Here is a 23,568-nt window from a genome sequence, read left to right on the forward strand (position 1 = left end):
AATATTGGTTTTTTTTTTTTTTAATAAAAATACAGCATCAAATATATAAGTTTATTTAAAATATTATATTAAAAATCTTACTAATTTTCTATACAAAGTATTACATTCAGAGAAACTTATTTTTATATTAGTTTTAAAATACTTCAAAACTCAAAATTCATGTCTAATTCAAATGAATATATTATTTATGTAATTGTGAATTGCTTGTATTTCTAATATGACTTTTTTTTTCATCAATATGAATTTTTATTTTTATTAAATTTATTCATTTTAAATACATTTAATAAATATAAATTAATTTAATTCAATTTCTAACTTCTTACATTTAGAATCCATTCAAAATTTTTTTTATTTTTATTCATTCTCAATAAATAAATATTTTTATTTATATTTAAAACTTTTTATTCTTTTAAAATTAGTTTTAAGTTAATTATAAATAAATAAATATATTTTTATTTATTTATTTGTACTCCCGAAAAATATGTAAAATCCTCCATGTGATGTCCCGAAGCCGCAAACGAAGCCAAAGAAGGAGGGGCTGAAGCGTCCAATGATGATATTAAGGATATGCAAGTGGTGGAGTCCGTCTCAATCCACAGTAAATAGCTTTAACCCCGCTAGGTCGACTCCCGTGAAAATCACATAAAGTTCGGCAAAAGTGTTCATCGCTCTCACGAATGGGGCCTGGAAGGCTGCTACCACCGCCTCTGCAGCGTCTCGAATTACATCAGCCGCTCTTGCCGGCCCGATCGATGCTCCATCCGTGTTGAGCTTAAATTATCCCGGGGATGACGACTTCCATTGCATGAGGATCGGAGGATGGGGGGTTGGCGAAGGATACCGAAACTCGAGGCTCGTCGCTATATGTAGATCTCCCTCCCAATGTTTTCGGAGAAGGATTGCCGAGCACCAAAGTACCTGCAAGTCTAAGTGCCCACGCCAAATAATCCTATCGGATGAAAAAAAATATCCAAAAAAACTACATAATCAACATAGGAATAAACACCCGAATTTTCTGAGCAAGTGTCATCGAAAAACCTCCAAGAAGATACCATGAGGTGCGGCATATGTGTCTTTGACAAGGTGATCTGGAAGAGCAATGGCTTTTCACCCTCCTAATAACCGCCAACTCAAAGAAGGGAAGAGGTGAGAAACCGTCTCTTCCTCCTTCTGACAACAATAACATATCGAAACAATATGGATCCCATAATGCCAAAGGATATCATCAACTGGTAAATGTTGTCAAAATAATCTTCATAAGAAGACCGACATCGTAGGAGTAAGTAGACGTGACCATATAGCACCAGATAGCCAACTCCTCACATGCGCATCTCGGCAAAGCTCCAAGGTCGAAGATGTCGAGAACATGCCCGACTCGAGGCTACCTAGGTCATCCTATCACCCGATAATCCATATATTGGAACTTTCGAGACACGATGAACTAGCAACTCTGTAAGATATGCCCGAAGCCGCTCCAAGTCCCAAGATTCGCCATGCCACATCTCTCAAACAAGTAACGCCAACGGCCTCTTTCCTTGATATGTACAAAGGGGCTGCTCCCCGCACCATCTATCATACCAAAAATAACAATCATCTCGAACCTAAGCTCCAATAGATCTGAGATTGCACCTCCGCACGCACTTCACACAAACACTTTCATACCGGACTATCATAATTTATACACGGAGCAATTCCCAAAAAAGTTTCGCAAAAATATTTGTGCCTCATAGTACGCGCCCACAAAGATGAGCCATCCCGGAACCTCTACCAAAGCTTATACAAAAAAGCCTCCACCATATCTATCAATATACGAGTGCCCAATCCACCATCCTCCATTGGTCTCGCGGCCTCCGCCCAAGAAATCCAATGTTTGCCGACGATGACCATGATAAAATTCCCAAAAGAATCTCACAAATAATTGCTCCACCGAATGGAGCACCGTCTGCAGCGGCCTAAGAACCTGTAGTAGATAAAGCAGAAGAGAATATAGTGTACTCTGGATTAACTAGAGGTACTCTCCAGCAAAAGGATACATTTATCCCACTTTGTTAAATACCTCCGAAGCTTGCCAAGGAGCCCCTCATACAACATGTTCCTCCGATGTTCCACATAAAGTGGAGCTCCCAAATATGTAAATGGGAGTTCTGCCTCTCCAAAGCTCGTGGCCTCCTAGAGCCGACCAGAGAGCTCCTCCGTAAAATGCCGACTAAACACTATATGACTCTTTTGACGGTTTACTTTTTGCCCGGTGATCTGCACATAATCATCTAAGAACTTCGTCAAAGAGCCAATTTCCACACTACCGATGTTAGCGAAAATCAAAATATCATCCGTATACGCCAAATGGGCCAATCGAAAACCACCTTGACAATGATAAAAAATGATATTGAAATCTCTCAAATAACTGCTCTAGCCCCCGCAATAACAGGTTCGCCGCCAAGACAAATAAAATTGGCGATAGAGGATCCCTTTGTCGAACCCCTCGCGAGGACTTGAAGAATCCCCAAATCTCCATTCACCAACACCGAAAATCCAAACCACATAAGTGCGTGTCTCAAGAATCGCCATGAAACCCTATTGAATAACTTATTCAAATCAAGCTTCATCAAAACATTAGGAGTAGCCCCTTAAAGATTTAAGTCATGAACCATTTCTGATGCCATAAGAATATTGTTGGCAATGGCACGTCCATTGACAAATCCGTTTTGGTGCAGGGAGAGGAGCCGCGACAATAAAGGACCAAGGCGAACCTTGAATAGCTTCGTAATGATTTTATTACTTATGTTAAAAAGGCTAATCGGCCTATAGTCCGCTTATGATATTGGTCCCTCCTTTTTCGGGATCAAAATAATCGTTATTTCCGTATAAAATTTTGGGAGATGAGTGCCCATAAATAAATCTAAGACCGCCCCAAAGACATCGAGGCCTATGATGTTCCAATAATGCCGATAAAATGCCGTTGAAAATTCATCCGGACCAGCCACACTATTAAGATTTATCGAGAACACCACCTTCCAAACCTCTGCTAGCGTCGGTAACACAAAAAATCGCAAATTCTCCTCTAACGGCATTTGCGGCGACGGATCAACAAGGTTATCCATGGAAGTATCCGCATCGTTTTCCTCACCAAACATAGATGAGAAGTACCTCACGGCGGAATCCTGTATCTCCGAATGCTTCGATAATGATTGATCACCATCACGCATAAAAAAGATCGATGCACATCGCCGATGCTCCCGAACCATGGAACGAAAGAATCGGGAGTTGCGCTCCCTATCCACCCGCCCATCGGCGTGCCGCCTTTTGTCTCCAATACGCCTCCTCCAACGCAATCGCATGCGTCAATGTCACCTCACTATGTTATCGTCGAAGCAATTTAGTCTCCGACGAATTCCGATCGAACTCCTCCTCACATGTTGCGGCCTCCTTCTCGGCACCCTCCAATATACGAAACACATTTTTATTCTACCACTTGAGCGTTTGTTTAAGGCACCCGTGTTTCATTCTCAATATAAGAAGGCTCGTCGGCGGCCTTACTTCCGTAATATTCGTCGGAGTTTCCTAATTCCTATATTTAGCATCAAAGAACAGAAGACACTTTTAAAATCAGATAAAAATAACTATTTTTTACTATATTTAGTGTTCATTGAGATTGAATCTAAAAATAATAAATATATTTGTATTTTCAAGGACGTAGAAATAAAGATTTTGAAACTCATTAGCAACTGATATTGGTTAAACATCTTTAAATAATAACAATCAATGTGAGTTAGAGATAAAATTTATGAAAATAAAAAATAGATAACACAGTTTTAAAAATATAAAAATTCAAAGCAATTTCATAAAATCAAATAAACTTTGTATAATTTAATTTATTACATATTTATATCATTACATTTATTAACTATCAACTCAATACATGTCAGAATTCCCAAAATCTTAAACCAAACATAATAACATAAATAAAAACAAAAATCTAAACTCATCTTAAAATTCAAATTTCATCTAAGTACAAACAAATTGTTTTTAAACTCAACCAAAAAATCCTACCTAAGGTACATATCCTTAATTACGTAAGCGGAGAAGCACGCACATTTAAATACAAAATACATACAACAGATGTACATATATATATATATATAGAAATAGAAATAGAAATCCAATAGAAAGATTTTTTTATATTTTTTTACATTTTCTGTATTCGCTGCCCAAAGCCAAATTGTTTCTCTGCAAATCCGGCAATCTCCTCTCTCTCCTCTTCTCCCGTGTGTCTCTCTCTACAAAACCGATGTGCGCTTCTGCAATTCCTCTCCGCCATTTTTGAATCCGTATCTTTCTCATTCTATATTCATTCGTGTCTGCCTGCGTGTATATAAGGAATGGATAACGGCACTGTTGTTGGTAATGGTGGTGATGGTGATGGAGCAGAAGGAATCTCTTCGATATCTTTGCAATCCGAGCCGCCGCGGCAGGACGAAGGAGAGGAACCCTTGCCATCCTGTGAGGACAAGAGAGTCTTTTTAGTTCCGTTCAGGTATCTGCATTTATCGATTGTTGCTCCGAATTCGAGTTGCTGCAATTATTATAATTTTTTTATTCGTTGTTGATAAATTTGGGGATACTGCAGGATAGTGAAGTAGGGAACGGAACGAATCGGATTTGGTGATTAATCAATAGCCGAATAGAAATGAGGAATAAAAAAGGGATTTTCTGATCGTTTGTGTGAACTGTGGCGCATCGCTAATTAAAGCAATCCAGAAAACATAGCTATCAGTTTGAAATTTTCAATCGAGTTAGATGGAAGGAACTTCAAAGCGATGATATAAGGGAATAAGTAAAATTGATCGTTGGATTTTGTATATGATTTCTTTCGGGGGATGCTTGCTTACTTTCGTAAATTCTAGGTTTTAATTGGAGCTTATTATCTATTACCAATTATTAACTGTTAAGTTTCAATTTGGTTGGGGTTTTAGTTTCTATGCCCTCTTTTGTGTAGATTACTTTATTATTTGTATTTTGAAGCATGTTTAGGAGATTTTGGGTGGTTTTTGGATTGGTAAGGCAGTAAGAGTGCTGTGCCTACTGTGGTTAAGGTTTTAAATTGCTGGATTGCTTCCGAGTACTTGTTTCTTTCACTTGTTATTTGGGTAATAATAAGTGTGCTTTTATGGCTTGGGCATGTTTTAGATGGTGGAAGGAAGCCCAGAAGCCTTCCTCGGCAGAGATAAAGAAAGGAATCCCATATGCTGCATCACCTTCTTCTCCATATGCTGGTCCAATGAAAATATTTAACAATATATTCAGCTCAGATCTTGCATTTAACCTGAGAAAAGAGGATGAATTATTGTGTAATGGTGAAAGTAGTGAAGTTGGGGTATCAGGGAGGGACTATGCTTTGGTTCCTCCAGACATGTGGCTGCGGGCACTAAAATGGTAAGTACTTTATAGAAATTGCAGCATCTCCGTGTTTGTTGCTGTTTGTTTCAAATGTATTTTGTTTAATTTGGTAGAGCCACTTGTAATTCCATGTAACCGATGCAACATGATTGCATTTTTGTACAGAAACGATTGCATGTAAGAATGCCGTGGCAAAAAAATTATATGAATATCTCATCTTCATTGATGGATGTGATCCATTATGTAGTGTTCCCTTTGTGAGGTAGTTTGTGGGGCCCCCTGGGTGATATTTACTAGTTTGTGAGTAGCTTTAAACCATTCAGTGTTGGTTTCGTAATCTGTCAGCTAGCTTGGCATGATATCAGCTGGCATTTTAAGGGACTCGGAAGATTCATTATACTTTATGACATTTGGAAGGTGTTTGAATGAGTTTGTTGGTTGGGTTGGCCCGTCTCCTTTTCTTATCTTCAGAATCTTTTGGTGTTATACTTATGGCCACGCCATTTATTTCAGCGATCTTTTTATTTTATTATCCTTTTGCGCCTTCCTATAGGCTTAAATTATATGAAATATTTTAATGATGATCATCAAATCTTTTATTTTTGCTATCTGTGGGCAGAAAATAGACATCACATGGATGCAATAGTGCAGTATTGCTAGTATGACTTCTAGTGATACTGGTGCAATTAGATGAAGTTATTTAATTCCCTTTTGCTTTAACAATCTGTTTCTGTCCAGGCACAGTGAGTCCAAAAATTCGTCAAAGGAGACAAAAGGTTCGATTGCTGTAGACGAGGATATGTCAGTTTACCCACTGCAACTGAGGCTTTCTGTTCCAAGAGAATCCAATGCGCTGGCAGTAAAAATAACCAAAAAGGTGGGTAATCCCCTATCCAGCCTGATTTTGAATCCTCCTGCTAGTGATGATTTATTGCATTGTGACCTTTTTACAATATGGATAGATATAAATCTCTCTCTCTCTCCCTCTCTGTGTCTGATGAACACTTCATTGATGCGGGATGATTTTCTCTACAACATGGCCATGTTTATTAATTTTGTGTGTCCATGTTTCTGATCAGCAATACTATCCTCGTTCATTACCTTATTTACTTTCCGACTAAATACATAGTTCTTAAAAAATTGTACTGATGAAGTCCTTTTGTGGAACAATTATGGAATCAATCTGAAAAGTTAGCAGGTAGCAAATCCTCATCAATTAAAACTTGATGGTTATCATGTGATGTACCATTCTCATTTTAATTTATTATTATAGGGAGGGAACTTGTCCAAAACTTGAAGCCCATATGCTAACACTATCATGGATTTCTGGTTTTGTTGGGCTGTTATCTCAGTTTAAGATTCTTATTTATGTGTTAAGTATACCAATGTCCTCATGCATATGTAAATACTTAATTTTCCTACATGGACCATTTGGAATCAACAACAGTAAATTCATGATTTGTCGAATTTAAAGTGTTCTCCCATTTTCTAGGTGAAATTTCTTTTATCATCATTAAGTTTTACCCCTTTTTTTTAAAACTTCATTTTCCAGGATAATTCAGCTGAGTGCTTCAGAAGAGCATGCAAGATTTTTAACATGGAGTCTGAACCTGTGAGTGGTTCAAAAATTTTAATGTCTTGTACTTATTACTTGGTCTTATTTCGTGGAAACTGATGATCATCTCAATGTTCAGCAGTTCCGACTTTGGGATTTTTCTGAGCAAACGACGCTCCTTTTGTTGAATGACAAAAATAAAGTGTTGAAAGAGTCTCCAAAGCAATCAGAGCAGGATGTAAGCTACAGACAAATGGGCATTACAGGAAGCATATTCTAAATTCTAATTATAATTAACTTATTTCCTCTCCTTTGATTTGCAGCTGCTCCTAGAATTGTCAGTTTATGGCTTGTCAGATTCTTTCAGAAATCGAGGAGGTAGAAAAGAGGAGAGCCAATATCCTAATGGTACTTTGTGCCTGATGAATGGTGGTTCTACCACCTATGGCTCAAATGGTGCTCGAAGCAATTCTAACCTTGGAAGTTCATCTGAAACTGGGACTCTGGGCTTAACTGGATTGCAAAACCTAGGGAATACTTGTTTCATGAATAGTGCTCTTCAGTGTCTAGCACACACTCCAAAGCTGGTTGACTATTTTCTTGGAGATTATAAAAGAGAAATCAACACGGAGAATCCTTTGGGAATGAAAGTACGTACTCTTGTTGTTACGCCTTCACAATTAGCAGGCTATTTGAGCAGTTCTCTATTTATTTTTTTCATTGATGTTGTATCTTTGTTTGCCCCTAAAAGACTTGTTATTTTGCCAAATAGATTGCCGCAAATGGATTTCACGATATGCCATAGATTCTTCACTTCCCATGAATACTTTCTTTTCTAACTTCTACTATATAAAAGTTCAGATCGGATATAAAAAGTGATATATAGAAAGAACCTTGTGTGTTGATTGAGTTCATCAGCTGTATGTATCCTTAGATGGGGTTTTAACGGTGCATGTGATATAGAAATCAGGAATAGTCAGTGAATTTTCATGCATGTACAATATGGCTTGTGGTTCATGGGACTTATTTCTAACGCAGTTGAATAACTTACTTCGATAGGGTGAGATTGCTTCTGCTTTTGGAGATTTGATAAAGAAATTATGGGCTCCTGGAGCTGGTCTTGTGACACCAAGAAGTTTCAAATTGAAGCTTGCCCATTTTGCTCCACAGTTCAGTGGTTTTAATCAGCATGATTCTCAAGTATGTATTATTTTCCAAGTAAAAGCTACGTTAGTATTCATTCCTATCTTAATTTATTCTATAATTAGTATTCCATGCTTTAATAGGAGAGGGGATATTCACCAAATTTGCTTATTGTAGGAACTCCTGGCATTTCTATTAGACGGTCTACATGAAGATTTGAATCGTGTGAAGTGCAAACCTTACGTTGAAGCTAAGGATTCTGATGGGCGACCAGATGAAGAAGTAGCTGATGAATATTGGAGCAATCATCTGGCTCGTAATGACTCAATAATAGTTGATGTGTGCCAGGTAAGTTTCATTGCTTAGTTTCAAATGCAAGTCATTCTTTTCTCAACTTTCTTCCTTTTTTTTTTTTAACATTCTTAAGTTACTTCAGCAAAGTGAATTATTATAAGAATGCTCCCTGGCTCTTGCATCTCAAAAATTGGTGTTACTTCTTGTTGTCTATCACTACTCTGATACACGGGATCATTATATTTGCAGGGGCAGTACAAGTCCACATTAGTATGTCCAGTTTGCAGAAAGGTGTCTGTTACTTTTGACCCATTCATGTATTTGTCATTACCTCTGCCATCGACATCTATGCGGACAATGACACTGACTGTTGTACAAGCTGATGGCAGTAGCAAGCCATCCTCATTCACTGTCAATGTACCCAAAAACGGAAAGCTTGAAGATCTAACCCAGGCCTTAAGCACAGCATGCTCTTTACGGATCGATGAAACACTCGTGATAGCTGAGGTAACTGCAATGGCCAGGCTTTCTATTTATTTATTTATTTTATTACGCCTGTTGCTCTTTTTCTGTGCTAAAACAATATGAATGTGTACAGATATACAACAACCGGATCATACGCTTTCTAGAAGAGCCAACTGATTCATTATCGTTAATCAGGGACAATGATCAGTTAGTTGCTTATAGGCTTCTGAATGTTACTGATGCTCCTATCTTTGTGTTTATGCATCAGCAGATGGACGAGTAAGTCTGAATTCTTGACGAGCTTTCTTCGTGATTTACTTTTTGTTATAGATGTTCTTTTTTCTCTAAAATTGACATTTACACAATTTTTTCTCTAAAACAATATGAATTGTTTTTCGTTATATTTCTTGTCTTGCAATTCATGTCTCATGCCATGTTGTCAAACATCTGTCGCAGATCTACATGGAAGGCATTCGGGGTTCCACTTCTAGCGCATGAAAACATACCCCATGGATCTGATATTCGACAAGTGTATAAAAATTTGATTTCCCCATTCTCGGATGAAGACACCGGTAAGGATAAGAGTGGCTCAGAAAACAACGGTGCAAGTGGAGTGGTCGGAGGAACAAACGCCACTAGCAATAATTCCGGATTAACTGACTCCCCTGTGAATTCCGATACTGAGGATCCGGACGTGCATTCCTTTGCCGATTTTCAATTCTACCTGACAAATGAAAAAGGAACCAAAAAAATCGCTGAGTTTGGAACAGATGAGTTGGCAAAGTTTACACCAATGCCCGAAAGAGTGTATGTTCTTGTATGTTGGTCGAAAAAGATTGTTAATCACTACAACATGAAGCCGCTTAATTCACTTCCGGAAGTTTTCAAATCCGGATTCTTCTCGAAAAGACCACAAGAGTCGGTATCTCTGTATAAATGCCTTGAAGCATTTCTCAAGGAGGAACCTCTAGGACCAGACGACATGTGGTCCGTACTCTATCCCTTGATTTTGTAATTTTGTGTTTTTTTTTTTACGACTAATATGCAATTTCGATTTTTAGGTACTGTCCTATTTGCAAGCAGCATTGCCAAGCCAGTAAAAAATTAGATCTCTGGCGCCTACCCGAAATCCTGGTCATTCACTTGAAAAGATTCTCCTACAGCAGGTTCCTAAAGAATAAGCTCGAAACTTTTGTCGACTTCCCCCTCCACGATCTTGATTTGTCGAATTATATCGCCCACAAGGACGGACAGTCTAGTTACCGCTACATGCTCTATGCAATCAGCAATCACTACGGAAGCATGGGAGGTGGCCACTATACGGCATTTGTTCATGTAAGTTGTCCTTCTTCGAAAAATAACGACATCTTTTTCGTATGCTTAATTTTTTTACTCCCTCCGTCCTACATAAAGTGTCCACTTTTTTCTGTGTTCGTCTGTTCCACATAATTTGTCCTTTTTTTTTTTTAAGTATAATTATACAATTTAACCCTCTTTTAAATTTTATAATTTATAATTTTTTTAATCTTAATTCTGTCATCTAAATTTATTATCGTTTCAAAAAGTACTATTTTTTATACTTTTTCTTTACCATAAAAGGAAAAAATTTTTATTTTTACCTACTTTTCTTAAAATCTGTATCCGGTCAAGTGGACATAAGTTTACATGGCGGAGGGAGTAATAATTATTTTTACTAATACATTTTTTATTTTCGTGTCTATTGTAACATGGACATTTTAACTGGGACAGAGGAAGTATTTTATTACCATACGCATATTTTTTTTTGTTTTTTTTTTTTCTGATTGTTTTTCTAATGTAGCATGGCGGCGATAGATGGTATGATTTTGACGACAGCCATGTATCTCCGATCAGTGAGGATAAGATCAAAACTTCAGCTGCCTACGTACTGTTTTACAGAAGAGTGGACGGCGACAACTGACTTGAGACGACGAATATTGTGAGTAAGTATGATAGTGAGAGAGAGAGAGAAGGGGGAGAGTATAGTTTAAAATCCTTTTTATTGGTAACCCACGGCATCATATAATTTTTTTTCTTTTTGTTTGTATTACTTACAACTTACAATGTGATTGATATTCTTTCTCGAGACGAATGAAAAAACCCGATAGCATAGGTTGACATAGTGAGAGACGAGGATTAGCTAGAAAGGAATAACCAGTTTACCGAGCGAAGGCGATTGTAGCGGGAGCCGAGGTGGTTTTGCTAAAAACGGATTTGGATTGGCTTAGCGAGCGCGCGAGAACTTTGGTTTGGTTCGATTTGATCAGGTAAATCTGTTGAACTTTCTTGTAACTGTGTAACAATGGCGGAGAATATATAATAGAATCGAGGTGTTTGTTTAAGTGGCCGATTATTAGCTTATTACGTGCGTTGTATTGTGTCTATGATGTTCGTTGTCGTCGTCCGGTGGTCGGATTTCTTGTCTATATGTATGATCTATCGATGTTTTTCTTTGTCGACGAGTTCTTGTGAAGAAGCAAAGCATGGATGAATGGTGGTGAGAAATTTTTGTGTTTTTTTGAATTCTTTTGAAAAAATTTTAGGTTAAAATGAGTGTATATGTGTAATGCTTAAATTAAAATTGGGAAAAGTTGATTCTGGTCTTAATATAATCAAAACGTGTTAATTTATTCTAACAAAACATCCCTCGAATATTTTCTTTAATACTTCATTTGTCCATCTTTATAGATTATATTTATCTTTTATATCATTATAATTAATATTAAAAATGTTTTTATATTAGCCATTTTTCGAGTAGTAGTAGAATAAAATTAAATTTTCCCCGACTCAAAAAAACATAATCTAAAATTAAATTAAAAAAACAATGAATGCAATAAGATTCCATATCCATTCATCCATTGATGAACAGCTAAAGAAACCCAAAACTAAAACTCTGAAACAAAGTTGTCAATTTGTTCGACACAAACTTGCATATAACCAATGCATTCTTCAACACTCATTATCATTATATTACCTGATTTTTCACCATCTTCCATCATCATCATCTTCCTCACCTCCTCCATCCTCCTCACACCTTCCTCCTTCTCCCTCCACAGCTCCTCCACCTTCCTCCACTCTCCGGCCACCTCTGCCGCCGCCGCTCCCGCCCCCTCCTCGCTCGCCGCCGCCTCCAACAACCGCTCGTAATACTCCACCGTCATCTCCCCGAACTCCCGTACCCCGTCCTCCCTCATTTCCATCACCGTCTCCTTCTCCCGAATCGCGGTTTCGAGCTTCCGCTCCATCTCCTCTGCCGCCGCGATCTCATTCTCGACGATCGTCACCCGCTTCTCAATTTTACTCAATTTTGTACCCAACGCTTCGGCCTCCATCCTCGCTCCGCCGAGCTTTTCCATCGTCACTTTCATTTCGCTCCGCAGCTTCGTCTTATCCTCCTCGAACCTAAGCAGCTCCGTCGCTTTCCCGCTCATCTGCCATTTTTCGACGTTTTCTATCGCGAAGAGTACCTTGTCGCTCTCGACTCTTCGACTCGCCTCGTCCGATTTCACCTTCAACTTCTCCATATTATTCCTCAGTTCCGTTTCCGTCGCATGCAGCTTCGACAACGCATCCATCGCTTCCTTCTTTGATATGCGGAGTCGCGACAGCTCGTCTCTCCTTTCGCTTACGTTCTTCGAACATGCAGCGAGTTTCGAGCGCGCGATCGCTTCCCGCTGCTCGAAGTAACACAACGACGAAGAAAAGCTTTTCAAGGATTGTCGTAACGCCAATAGTTTGTTGTTTGCGAGATCTTTTTCCGCCTGCCGCTCCGACGAGAGAGATTTGAGATACGCCAAGTTGTCGCGTTTTTCCCGAATTCCGGCTTCGAGTTTCCTGATTTTTTCCGTAAGAGCTTCGACATCGACGATCGCATTCTCGATAGCTCGAAATGTGTCGAATGTTTTCGTAGAAGACATAAGCTTTTCCTTCGCTTCGACGAGCTTCTCTCGTAATTGATTCAAACTTTCCGCAAGATTCATCGGCATCGTACCAAATGAGTTTCTGCTCCTCTCGTCGCCTTCTCGTCTATCGGGTTCGTGCAACTCGTCTAACTCCATCACGTCGTCTGCGATCGCTTCCGTCGTGTCGTTTTTTACGACTTCAATTACTCGTTTCAGTTCGTCTCTCTCTTGCATCGCCTTCTCGTATAGACTCAAGAGCCTGTCATTTTCTTCGTGCATTTCCGACAGGTGGTGCTTAAGGCTCTCAACTTCCGCCTGTTCGTCTGCGGCTACATCGTCGCTCTTTCCCTTGTTTTCTGCAACAGCCCTTTCATACAAATCGATCAGCTTATTTTTCTCCTCGATCGACACCTTCAGCTTACTCCTTAATTCATCAGTCTCTTTTGACATAGAAACCACTCTTTCATGAGCTTCGGCTTCTCTTTCGCTCACGGCGGCAATGGCATCCACCATCGTTTTAATCTCAGTCTGATCGCTCGACACCAAAGGAAGATCAATGAGTCCATGGTTCTGTTTGGCTAATCTCTCTGCATTGAGCTCGTTCGCCAACTCGTTTATTTGCCTGCAAGTTTTCGACATTAAGAAATCTAAAAGATAAATCGCATAAATTTTCGTCGAGGAATGAATGCCAAGGTGAAGACCTTTCCAAATGTTCCTTCTCTTCAGTACAGAAGTCGAGTTTCTTTCGAAGCAAATCAATCTCCGATTGATTTTGAATCGCCTGCGCAGCGCAATTTGAATAAACCGTTATATCACCAACCACTTTAACCATTTTTTTTTCTGAAGGAAGGATGAAACGTGTACCTGAATTCGGAGGAATTCATTCTCCTCATTCATTCTTGTGCGCCAGGGCGATGCAGATTCCTGCAATAATACACAACTAGCATCGTCACAAAATTGCTCGGACCGGACTAATATAGCAACAAGTGTCGGTTATAACGAGCAAGACATGATGATAATATTACCATCCCCAAGAACTGATCTGAATTCAGCAAATTGTCATCACTCTGAAGATCCATCACAGTGTTAGGGACTTCTTTCTGGAGAGGGAAAAAAGAAATTCGAAAAATGAAAAAGAGAACGCCATTTAGCTTTGAATTTACATAATCATCGTCAAACGGTATCATGGTTGGGAAGTAAGAACACCTGAATGTTCGCCGGCTCAGATTCATGCATGAGTTTCCAATCAAGAGCTTCCAACAACTGCAGAAGATATATGAACATTGAAGAATGAGAAGGGGTCACACCATTCGTACCGAGCACCAGAGGAAAGAACAGAACAGAAACAAAATTTAATAGAAAGGAGGTTTCTGCAATTATTTGTTCTCTACTTTCAATCCTTACGACAACATTTTGCACGTGTATGCAAGAACAAAAGATAGCAAGAGAATGATTTACCTCATTTTTTAAGATTGTTATCTGCTGAAGTATGCTTTCGCGTTCACCTTCCTCACAAAAGGACTTCAGCCTGAATTTTGAACAAATCCAATCAAGCGAATAACTAGAATTAAGTCACAAGAGTGTAAATGTGATAAATTGATACAAGTGAAAAGTACATGCCTTCTAATCTCTTCGTTCAGTCGCAAATTCTCCAATGCAAATCTTGTTGCCTCCTGATTACGGCCTACCTGATTACGTAGCACTTCAATTTCCTTTAAGAGCTCCTCTTTTTCCTTTAGCAAGTGTTCCTCAGCAGAGATCTTTCCAGAAGCAACAGCTTCTAGCCTTTTGATTTCTGCTTCGCGAAACCTTAAGCGAAGCTTCAAGCTTTGGTTTTCATCTTCTCTTTGTTTAGCCTGACAGAAATCAGCAGAATAATTTTCTAAATATTCCTAAAAGAAAGGATGAGCATCTTTTTCTTTTCATGATACACACCTGGTTAATTCTAGTTTCAATATGTGAAATCATTTTGTATCATAAGATGATATAATAAACAGCATCATTCAATGATTAATGGGGTCCTTACTACAATAACTTTTAAAAAACTGCATAGAACCTACTTTGATACAAAATGTATCTTAGGTTCAAATTGAGATTCATATTATAATACCCTATCAAAACCAATATAGGTATGAGCTCTTCAGGCTAAAATAGATAAATTAAATTAAAACAAGAAGTGTTGAATTGTTTTTAGCCTCTACCATATTTCACTCCAAGTTCTTTCTACCATACTTATTTGTTTCTCTCAGAGAAACAATATGTTCACCGGTCACATTTATAATCTATAACTTAGATACAACAATGAAAACATCAACTAAGATTTGTGACAGAGTTACAAGAAAATATTTTATCCCAATGTATTATTATATTCACTCATTCGTTCATTTTAAACTATATAAAGTAATTGGATTTCACAAACCAGTTGCACAGCAGCCTGAGTCTCTGCTTGCAATGCCTGTATCTCAATATCCTTATCCTTTTCCCTCCGAAATGCTCCTACAAGGGCAACCTCATATTCTTTTTTCTGCAAAAACAGAAGTAGTTTAGAGAGCTTGTCATACAATCCTTCTCACAAGATGGAGGAAAATTAACGTACGCGTGATGTCTTTTTCGCAGATGCAAGGGGGCTGGAGAGGCCATGCAGTCCATCCCATTTGAAGGTTCCAGGAGATCCATGAAAGCCTAGTGACATAATATCACTGTCCTGATTTTCACCTCCTCCATTGACCAGACTCCGCAAACGAGATACTTCTTTCTAAATTGCACAAATTAAAGTTAATGATTCAAGCATCAGAATTTTTTTTTAGATATAAATGTATATTGAGAAATGGACAAATTAGATAAGTGCTCATACTCTGAGATTTTGATTCTCGAGCCTCAACGCCAGCACATCTCCAGAAGCATCTTCATTAATAATAGCCTAATAACGAAACATGTTCAGATGCAACAAGAAAATAATGCAAGATAACAAAGTTTGTTGCATGAAAATTTTTTGTAAGCCATGAACTAGAAAAGGCTGAGAAAGTGCTCAATAATACCAGAAGCAAAAGAACTATCAACAAGAGAACTATGCAAACTGTCCATCAATAAGAGAACTAAACTGAGTCCTTCAAAGAAAACAGGATCTTGCTACTTACATGGTTTTTTATATATTTAGCACGTTGGGCAAATTTTAATGTGCCCAAAGTCTCCACTGAGCAACTGCAGGACAGAATGAATTCTATGTTAGATTCATATTATACATACAAAATGAAAATTACAATAGAAAGTATCTTTGTAAAATGCTGCACACTAAAATAGCATACACAGCTACACATAAGTATCGAAAGAATCACTGACCAACTAGAGGGACTAATGTTTGCAATAATAATGGTTTTGGCATTTCCTCCCAATGAATCCTGCATAACAAGCAACATGTAAATATATATATATATATATATGCTTCTCCATAATACATTTTCTAATCTATTATTATGACATTGGCAACTTTTCAGATATTCTAATACAGGATGCATCTATAACAATTCAGAATCTCTTTAAGAGGTTCATGATTCTCAAAGGAAAAAAAACTCACCTGAAGCAAAAATGTGAGCTTTGAATCTCTGTATGGAACATGGAGTGACTTCCCATTTGATATGTTCACAAGATTCATTATCACAAGTCTGCAAACATTACAAACATAATTACACACCAAAAAATGAAAAGCAAGTATGAGATTACTAATTTTAACCCTGAAAGATAAAAAGAAATAGTAGGTGCATACCCTAACGTGGAAAGGGACTTGTTAATGTTAGTAGCTTCTTTCAGTCGTTCACCTTCTGCTCCTGAGCTCTTTTGCCTGAATTTGCAAGTTATGAATGTGAGATCTCACTCTTACAAACCTACTCATATCTGTTTAAGCTGTCATCCCAAATTCCCAAGAAAGAAGCTTCATTTGGCATTCTTCAACAATGATTCTATTTTACCTTTCTGAACCTGCTAAATCCACAAGATTAAGGCGTGCAAAACGATGACGAGTTACACCTTGGGATTCCCACTGAATGAAAGCAAATCAAGTATAGTGTTCAGATGAAGTCCAATCTTTACAGAAAGTTAAACTGATAACAAAAAAATATATTATGTACCTTACTCTCGATAACGCATGTGAATACACTGTGGGAACGACTACTAGCACGATTCATGTTCGTTGCTGCTACCTTTCTATTGGCTGCACCCTGACAATATGGCATTGCAAAAGATGTGAACAAATAAAGGTGCAATTTATGTATTTCTTCCTTGCTAGACTTCAGTGAAGTTTGTGGGTTAAGTACAAGGCTATGAAGCCAATAATAGCACTCATTACCAGCATCATAAAATTTAACATTGATTCAGCATATTTGCAGAAACCAAAGGCTTAGTAAAGAATGATTGAGTTGCTGTGGTAAAGATTGGAAGTTGGAACACAAAACAAGGCATAAAGATTAAGGAAATGTTGAACCTGAATTAGTTGTTGGATAACATCTCGAGCACTCATGACTTCTACCTCAGTGAGATTCTCAACATAAACTCCTTTCTTACTATCTTCTCTGATCTGCAAAGAGCCAAGTAAAGTGCCAATTAACATTTTACGATCCGGGATTGATCTCAGAATGATTTAGTACATAGAAACAGCTAAATTTTGCAATAATCTATTGACTATCATTGTGGATTGCAAGGTTTATAATTCCATGGTAATATAGGTCAATGTGATATAAAACAATACACTATTAGGCTGTCATTTAATGAGGTATTGGAGACACAGATTCTATTACCATCATTGTCACAACTGCTATGAAAAAAAAAAAATTAGATTATTGCTAGACAAGTCTCACCAAATTGTATAATTAAATGAGGCATATTTCAACACCTAGGGAAGTAGAAAACTAACTATACAGATAATTATTATAGTCCCTTTCCAACATCTAAGTCCTCCCAAACAATTTTGCACACAGAATGATACTTCCAAATTATTATTTTATCAAGTGCAAACGAACCTAAAGAAGCTTCATAGGTAGGCAAATTCTTCTGAAATATGCTGTAACTGGTCATAGTATTCATGGGGATACTAAATAAATTTCAAACCATAGAATTATGAGAAATGATGTGGATTAAGTATACCTGCAAATTACTAGATGAAGGATCCAAAAGGTCAAAAATCTGTTCATTGTAGATTTCTAAGAAAGAACATCTACAAGTGAATTTCAACTTTTCCTCGCTGCGAGCATCTCTTTCCTGTGAAGCCATAACACAAGCAGAAATGCACAAGATAAATAAATATTAAAGATAATTACAGATTTTCCGCAAGACATAATAGCAATTTAACAAAGCAGAAGCCAACTATCATTTGCTAAGCCTAGTAACACATGAAAAGTGACTTTGATGCACTGCTATGAACAATTTAAATGGTTGAGGCTGCAAAATCTGTTGCTGGTTTTCATAAGAATAAGATAGAAGCCCAAAACATTTTGCTGAAATGGTAGGATTGATTCAATGATGACAAAACTTCATGTAGCTTTCAAGTTAAAACTGAACCATATACTCACAACATACCTTCTGAATTCTAGAGAATAAGTACTCAAAAACTCTAGGTGTCATCCCACAATTAGCATTATGCCGCCTTGCACCTCCCTCAATGTCTCCAAGCATTGTGTGAGTTTTACCACTTCCTGTCTATGTATATGGTAAGAAAAGAATCACAAATTCCAATTGATACAACCAGCCACCTTTGATTAAGAAAATTCAGTTCAGAACAATTAATCAAAAGAATACAGCTTTGGCTACAAATTTCACTTATGTAGTGAAGGGAAACTCCACATTAGAACCAAAACTGATATTATTACTTTTGAAGTTAATCATTTACTTGAAAATTATACTCACTTGACCATATGCAAACATGCAACTGTTATATCCTTCGACGCAATTCTCCACCATTGGCACCCCAGTAACTCTAAATAGCATTTCCTGTATAATTGTTAGAGAGGGAGGATACAAAAATTAATAATAAATAAAAGGAACAAAATCTTGATACAGATTAACCTAAAAAATAATGTGTATACCTGGCTAACAGTCTCATCCGCCACTAGGTCAAAAGTAAACCTCGATTCGGGGTGGCCTGTCCATGCCACAGACTGAGAACTATCTTGTTTGACACATCTTTGATTTCCTTGAGTTGATATTTCAGAACTACTCAAAGGGCGTATACGAATTATAACCTGCAAATTAACCGAACAGAAAAGGCGAGAAATGCAAATTAGCAAAACGTTATCACACCTCTACACTTTCTGTAGTTCAAACACACACACCTGAACATTGTGATCCTTCCAAAAGGACGGATCTTCCCGGAACTCGAAGCTTCGAGCACAACCATTTGATGTCGCCTCCTCATCGTCGTGTTTAGACGTCCTGTGAGAAGACGTCAAGAACACGTCGTCCCTTGCAGCTGATTTCAGCAACAGATCTGGAGAGCTGCAGCTCTTCGCCGGCTTCATTGCCGACTCCGGCGCCTCTGATTGCTGGCTTCGATGATACCCGAACCGGGACTTGACGGCGCTCATCGCCTGTTCCAAATTTCCGGAAATCAACGGCATCTTTCACGGTTAGTAAAAGACTCCGCCGGCGATTAGCGATCGACGAAATGAGAAGGATTGCAGGAAGAAAATGTTCCTAGGGTTTGAGAGGGATCGGGAATTTTGAAAGTGGGTTTAGAGAGATTACCGTTTGAGATTTGAAATTTGAATGGAGCGTATGAAATGGAGCCAAGCTGTATGTAGGAGACACGCAGGTCGGGGATGGGTGTGAAATTCCCATTTTAACCTTGATCGATAGTGAAATCTCCCATCTAAAATACCTAATCCTATATTTTCGGATTTTTTTTTTTAAAAAAAAGTTGATAAAAATATTTTTTCAATGTCCCAGATAAATTATCTATACGTTAAAAAAAAAAAAAAATTAGGAATTTTTTAGGCAAAAAAATAAATAATTTATATGGGATCGGATGAAGTATTATTTTTATAAGTTATTTATTAAAATATTACTTAAATAAAAAAAATAATTTTTAAATAAATATCAAATAAAACCTTTAATTTTTTTAATTAATATTCCATCTTAATTGTTTAATTATATAATTTTCATAGTTATTATAAATAATAATACTATCTTCGTCCCATAAAATCAGTTGGAAGTAAATTTTTTAATATTAGTATTATATTGATTTATAATAGAATAAATGACATATTGTAATATATAGAAATTGTAAAAATATTAATTATGTTTTAACAGATAATACAATTACTGAATTAAGAAACAATATCTTTCGTATGAGACGAATCCAGTATAAAAGTTTTTTTTTTTTAATCTCAACTTAAATTAACATAATTTATTTTACCTGTCAATATATTATATTACTTTTTATCTTTTATATTATATTAAAAATTATTTTTACATTTAAAATATAAAATTAATCAACTTTAAATTTAGAATTTTATCATTTAAAATTCAAACATCAAACAAATGCAATATAAATATTGTTATATAATACTCCAACTAGTAAAGATAAATATTTTGTCGATATCCATAACAATATAGACATTTATCTTTTTAATAATTGTGAATGCTACTATTCAACGGACATAATTCTACTTTCTGTTTTTTTTTGCGATTTACGATTATATCATTATTTTAAAATTAGAAAATAAGGATAAAAATATTTTAACACTGTTTTAAAACTATTTTCAATTGTTAAAATATTTTTATTTCTTAAACTTCATTTAAAAAAAAAATGTATACCTTTGTCTTTCTCTTATAGATTATTAATTACATAAAAATTAATAAAATAATATCATAACTCACTATTCTTAACTAATTAAAACCATTTTTTAAATACGGTATCACTAATGAAAAGAATCAATTATCTTGCAGGGAAAGTATATTTTATTTTTGGTGAAGTAGTACTTATAATTTGCTTAACGGACTTCCTTGAGTCAGTTTCTTTAAAGACTTAGAGCGATGAATTTTAAGTTTAAAGTTTGAATAATAAAATATACCAGAAGAACAAACGTTCTTGGAGTCTTCGATCTATGACAGTAATAATCGATTGTCTTCATTTGTGTCAGATACAAATAAAAATGAAATTTTCCAACTTTTTTACTACGTAATTGACACAATTTATTATAAAAATACATTACTTGTTAGGGATGGTTAAAAAGAATCTTGCATCGTGTATATATATATATATATTTAAGCCTTTCCATCATTAATTAGCGGTAATTCGTAATTATAAAGTTTCTGAATTACCTTCGCAGTTAGGATAGTTAGCGTACATTTAGAACAATCATCGTTAACAATGACATAACGGGGTTAAATGCAAGGTTTTATACTATAAGGGAGTCTGATTCAAATTTAAAAAAATAGAGGGTGTTATGCAATTTTCATAATCACTGATAGATTTTATGGACATTTGCCCCAAAAAAAAAAAAGGGAATGAAAGTTCTACTAAATCTTGTTTTTATTTAACTCCATGCCTCCTTTTGATAAATTCACAGGAATGAACCAAAAACAAAAAATTACCATCAATAGCAAGCAACAAAGGATAAATAAATTACAGACCTGGAAAAAATATTGTCACAGGCGTTTCGAATATCCAGAGCCTCCACATTTCTTGCACAGAATCAATCCTGCACCCTTGCAAACTTTGCAATCTACGAGCCCCGATTCGACCTTCATCTTGCCATCGGTGCAGAATACGCATTTAGTCCCACCTGCTCGATCATATATATAGCAGATAAACAGCAAACACAGGAAATTTTTGGAAAAAAGATCTTAGGAATTTGGTAAGTTTATTAGCATCAATGAGAATAGAAATAGACAGCAACTTAGGATGAAAATTTCGGTCAATCCATCTAAAGTTGTTTTGTTTGTCACCAAAAGGCGAAGATAACACACAATGAAAATGAACCTAAATCGATAAAACTCAGGCTCTACTTATACAGTTGCTTTTGGAAGAACTTTTGTTACTATTCATCGACAATAATATTTTTAAAAAATATCACATCAAATATCCAATTTTTTACTATTTTCGTAATTAGTATCCTATATTTGAATTCATCAATCCTACACCTTATCATGTCATTCAAGCATTTTGCAACATTATATACATTTGAGTGTGTTTACATACACGCGCAAAAAGAATCAAATCAAATGCCATTCATCTTGTAAAAAAAGATTCACTATTTCACTATCCCGGATAAACTAAATTTGGAAATTCAACACAGAAAAATAGGAATTCGGTCCGTGAACTTGAAATGAAGAGACGATACTTAATTTTTAATTGCTTAGCTATACTAGCTTACTTGCTAGATCACTAGATTTCAAGATAATTTACATCAAATTCACCGCTAGATCGAATTCAATATTTTTCATTCCTTGTGATTGATTTCTCACTTTAGACAAACTCAACCAAAATTGTATGTGTTCAAATTCACTATAAAATTACTGCATACTGCAAGAAAAAGGCAGCCTATGAACTGAGATGAATATAAGTACCGTTCCCGGCACATCTGTCACACGGCACAGGATCACCCTGCAAACATGAGTTGTATAAACAAAATTACAATGAAAGGAATGATAATCCTGAATAGAAAATACAGAATGTACATTAGAAATTAGAAATTAGAATGGTGTTAAAAATCATGTACGGTATGAACTAGCAACAAATCTATATCATAAACCCCCAAATAATCAATTGGATGAGTTTCTTCTTCCCACATTTGCTTGATGAATTCATGGATTATGCATCGCAGTAGTTAAAGATTCACTCAAACAATTTCTGGATGAACTAGCAACAAATCTGTATCATAAACCCCCAAATAATCAATGGATGAGTTTCTTCTTCCCACATGTGCTTAATGAATTCATAGATTATGCATAGCAGTAGTTAAACATTCACGCAAACAATTTACGGAGGAAATTGGACAAATTCCTACTGCATGAATCGCAAGCAACGCCATTACTTTAATTATTGCTATAATTGAAATTAACAGCACGAATCGAAAGATGAATTTCACTGTTACAACGCACTAAACAATTTCGCCCTTACCTTAAAGCCGAGAAAAAGAGAGAGTGCTATGGCGACCAACACGCTGACAGAAACGATGAAAGTCTGAGTGTCGACCCTGGGAGATTCAATGCCGGTGAAGAGCAAAATCGAGTGCGCCGGAATTGCAGGCTGATGAAATCCGGCAACCGGAATTTGTGAAGACGAGCAATAACAACTAGTAGCGGTAATTGACGGCGATAAGGAGGACCAAGATTCTGAGAGTTTGGGGTTACAAATAGGGAGGCTGTAAAAGAAGAGAGACGAAGGCGTGAATGAAAAAGCAGCAGAAGAAGAGGTTAGGGGCGTCGACGGTGGAAACAGAGGGGGCGGTGGTCGCGGTGGCGCTGCCGCCATGGTGGCACGGGGAGATATGGTTATCCCAATTTGTGGTGGGTATGTTGGCTTTTACTTTATTATTTTATATTTATTTATTGATTATTATTATTATGCTAAAAGTAACAGCACATTACACAGTACATATTATATTACTATATCAAAATATTTTAATTTTTGTTTAAATTTCAAATATATTACTCTCTTCGTGTTGCAAGAAGGGTGACGTTTGATTTTTCTACGTAAATTTTTTGAATATTAATATTATATTAAATTATAATAAATAAGACAAAAATATACTATTAGTATAATATAATATAAAAATAATGACATTTGTTTAATATATTATA

General features: G+C 36.5%; 3 protein-coding genes across 5 annotated transcripts; 1 reads left to right on the plus strand and 2 right to left on the minus strand.

The window, feature by feature from the left end:
- The first annotated feature begins 4,186 nt into the window (after positions 1–4,186).
- On the plus strand, positions 4,187–11,220 carry LOC127239321 (ubiquitin carboxyl-terminal hydrolase 8). Its single transcript, XM_051257416.1, has 13 exons — positions 4,187–4,534; positions 5,188–5,433; positions 6,136–6,274; positions 6,950–7,009; positions 7,092–7,190; positions 7,276–7,602; positions 8,012–8,152; positions 8,273–8,443; positions 8,639–8,896; positions 8,988–9,133; positions 9,311–9,841; positions 9,916–10,189; positions 10,674–11,220. The coding sequence occupies exons 1-13, from the start codon at positions 4,380–4,382 to the stop codon at positions 10,791–10,793; spliced, it is 2,667 nt and encodes an 888-aa protein (XP_051113373.1). The 5' UTR covers positions 4,187–4,379; the 3' UTR covers positions 10,794–11,220.
- Positions 11,221–11,659: 439 nt separating this feature from the next.
- On the minus strand, positions 11,660–19,557 carry LOC127239478 (kinesin-like protein KIN-12E). Of its 3 annotated transcripts, XM_051257652.1 has the most exons (23): positions 19,507–19,557; positions 19,095–19,349; positions 18,849–19,004; positions 18,670–18,753; positions 18,343–18,462; positions 17,911–18,024; positions 17,252–17,344; positions 16,899–16,988; positions 16,740–16,810; positions 16,538–16,612; positions 16,349–16,436; positions 16,114–16,172; positions 15,912–15,975; positions 15,629–15,694; positions 15,371–15,529; positions 15,194–15,298; positions 14,395–14,630; positions 14,233–14,302; positions 13,981–14,037; positions 13,800–13,874; positions 13,639–13,698; positions 13,476–13,555; positions 11,660–13,396 (listed from the first exon to the last, which is right to left on the minus strand). In XM_051257652.1, exons 2-23 carry the CDS (start codon positions 19,344–19,346, stop codon positions 11,758–11,760), a joined length of 3,813 nt encoding a protein of 1,270 aa, XP_051113609.1. In that variant the 5' UTR covers positions 19,347–19,349; positions 19,507–19,557; the 3' UTR covers positions 11,660–11,757. The 3 variants fall into 3 exon arrangements, with proteins under 3 accessions (XP_051113609.1, XP_051113608.1, XP_051113610.1); XM_051257651.1 differs by having other exon boundaries at positions 19,095–19,541; XM_051257653.1 differs by lacking the exons at positions 18,849–19,004; positions 19,095–19,349; positions 19,507–19,557 and having other exon boundaries at positions 18,343–18,458.
- Positions 19,558–21,277: 1,720 nt separating this feature from the next.
- Positions 21,278–23,285, minus strand: LOC127266705 (protein SPA, chloroplastic). Its single transcript, XM_051297063.1, has 3 exons — positions 22,886–23,285; positions 22,333–22,369; positions 21,278–21,548 (listed from the first exon to the last, which is right to left on the minus strand). The coding sequence occupies exons 1-3, from the start codon at positions 23,237–23,239 to the stop codon at positions 21,412–21,414; spliced, it is 528 nt and encodes a 175-aa protein (XP_051153020.1). The 5' UTR covers positions 23,240–23,285; the 3' UTR covers positions 21,278–21,411.
- Positions 23,286–23,568: the final 283 nt, after the last annotated feature.

This window comes from Andrographis paniculata, unplaced genomic scaffold, assembly GCF_009805555.1.
Source record: "Andrographis paniculata isolate CXL003 unplaced genomic scaffold, ASM980555v1 Contig77END, whole genome shotgun sequence".
NCBI lineage: Eukaryota > Viridiplantae > Streptophyta > Magnoliopsida > Lamiales > Acanthaceae > Andrographis > Andrographis paniculata.

Bases quoted from the DNA above. Each gene is read 5' to 3' on its own strand.
- LOC127239321 (XM_051257416.1), top strand. From the start codon at position 4,380: ATGGATAACGGCACTGTTGTTGGTAATGGTGGTGATGGTGATGGAGCA. The intron at 7,191-7,275 runs GTAAGCTACAGA...TTTGATTTGCAG, and splicing joins CAAAGCAATCAGAGCAGGAT to CTGCTCCTAGAATTGTCAGT. The intron at 9,134-9,310 runs GTAAGTCTGAAT...CATCTGTCGCAG, and splicing joins ATGCATCAGCAGATGGACGA to ATCTACATGGAAGGCATTCG.
- LOC127239478 (XM_051257651.1), bottom strand. From the start codon at position 19,379: ATGCCGTTGATTTCCGGAAATTTGGAACAGGCGATGAGCGCCGTCAAG. The intron at 16,613-16,739 runs GTAAAATAGAAT...TTGCAAATTCAG, and splicing joins GATTTAGCAGGTTCAGAAAG to GCAAAAGAGCTCAGGAGCAG. The intron at 13,699-13,799 runs GTAATATTATCA...GTATTATTGCAG, and splicing joins CAGATCAGTTCTTGGGGATG to GAATCTGCATCGCCCTGGCG.
- LOC127266705 (XM_051297063.1), bottom strand. From the start codon at position 23,239: ATGGCGGCAGCGCCACCGCGACCACCGCCCCCTCTGTTTCCACCGTCG. The intron at 22,370-22,885 runs GTAAGGGCGAAA...TCATGTTTGCAG, and splicing joins CTCTTTTTCTCGGCTTTAAG to GGTGATCCTGTGCCGTGTGA. The intron at 21,549-22,332 runs GTACTTATATTC...ATGATCGAGCAG, and splicing joins TGACAGATGTGCCGGGAACG to GTGGGACTAAATGCGTATTC.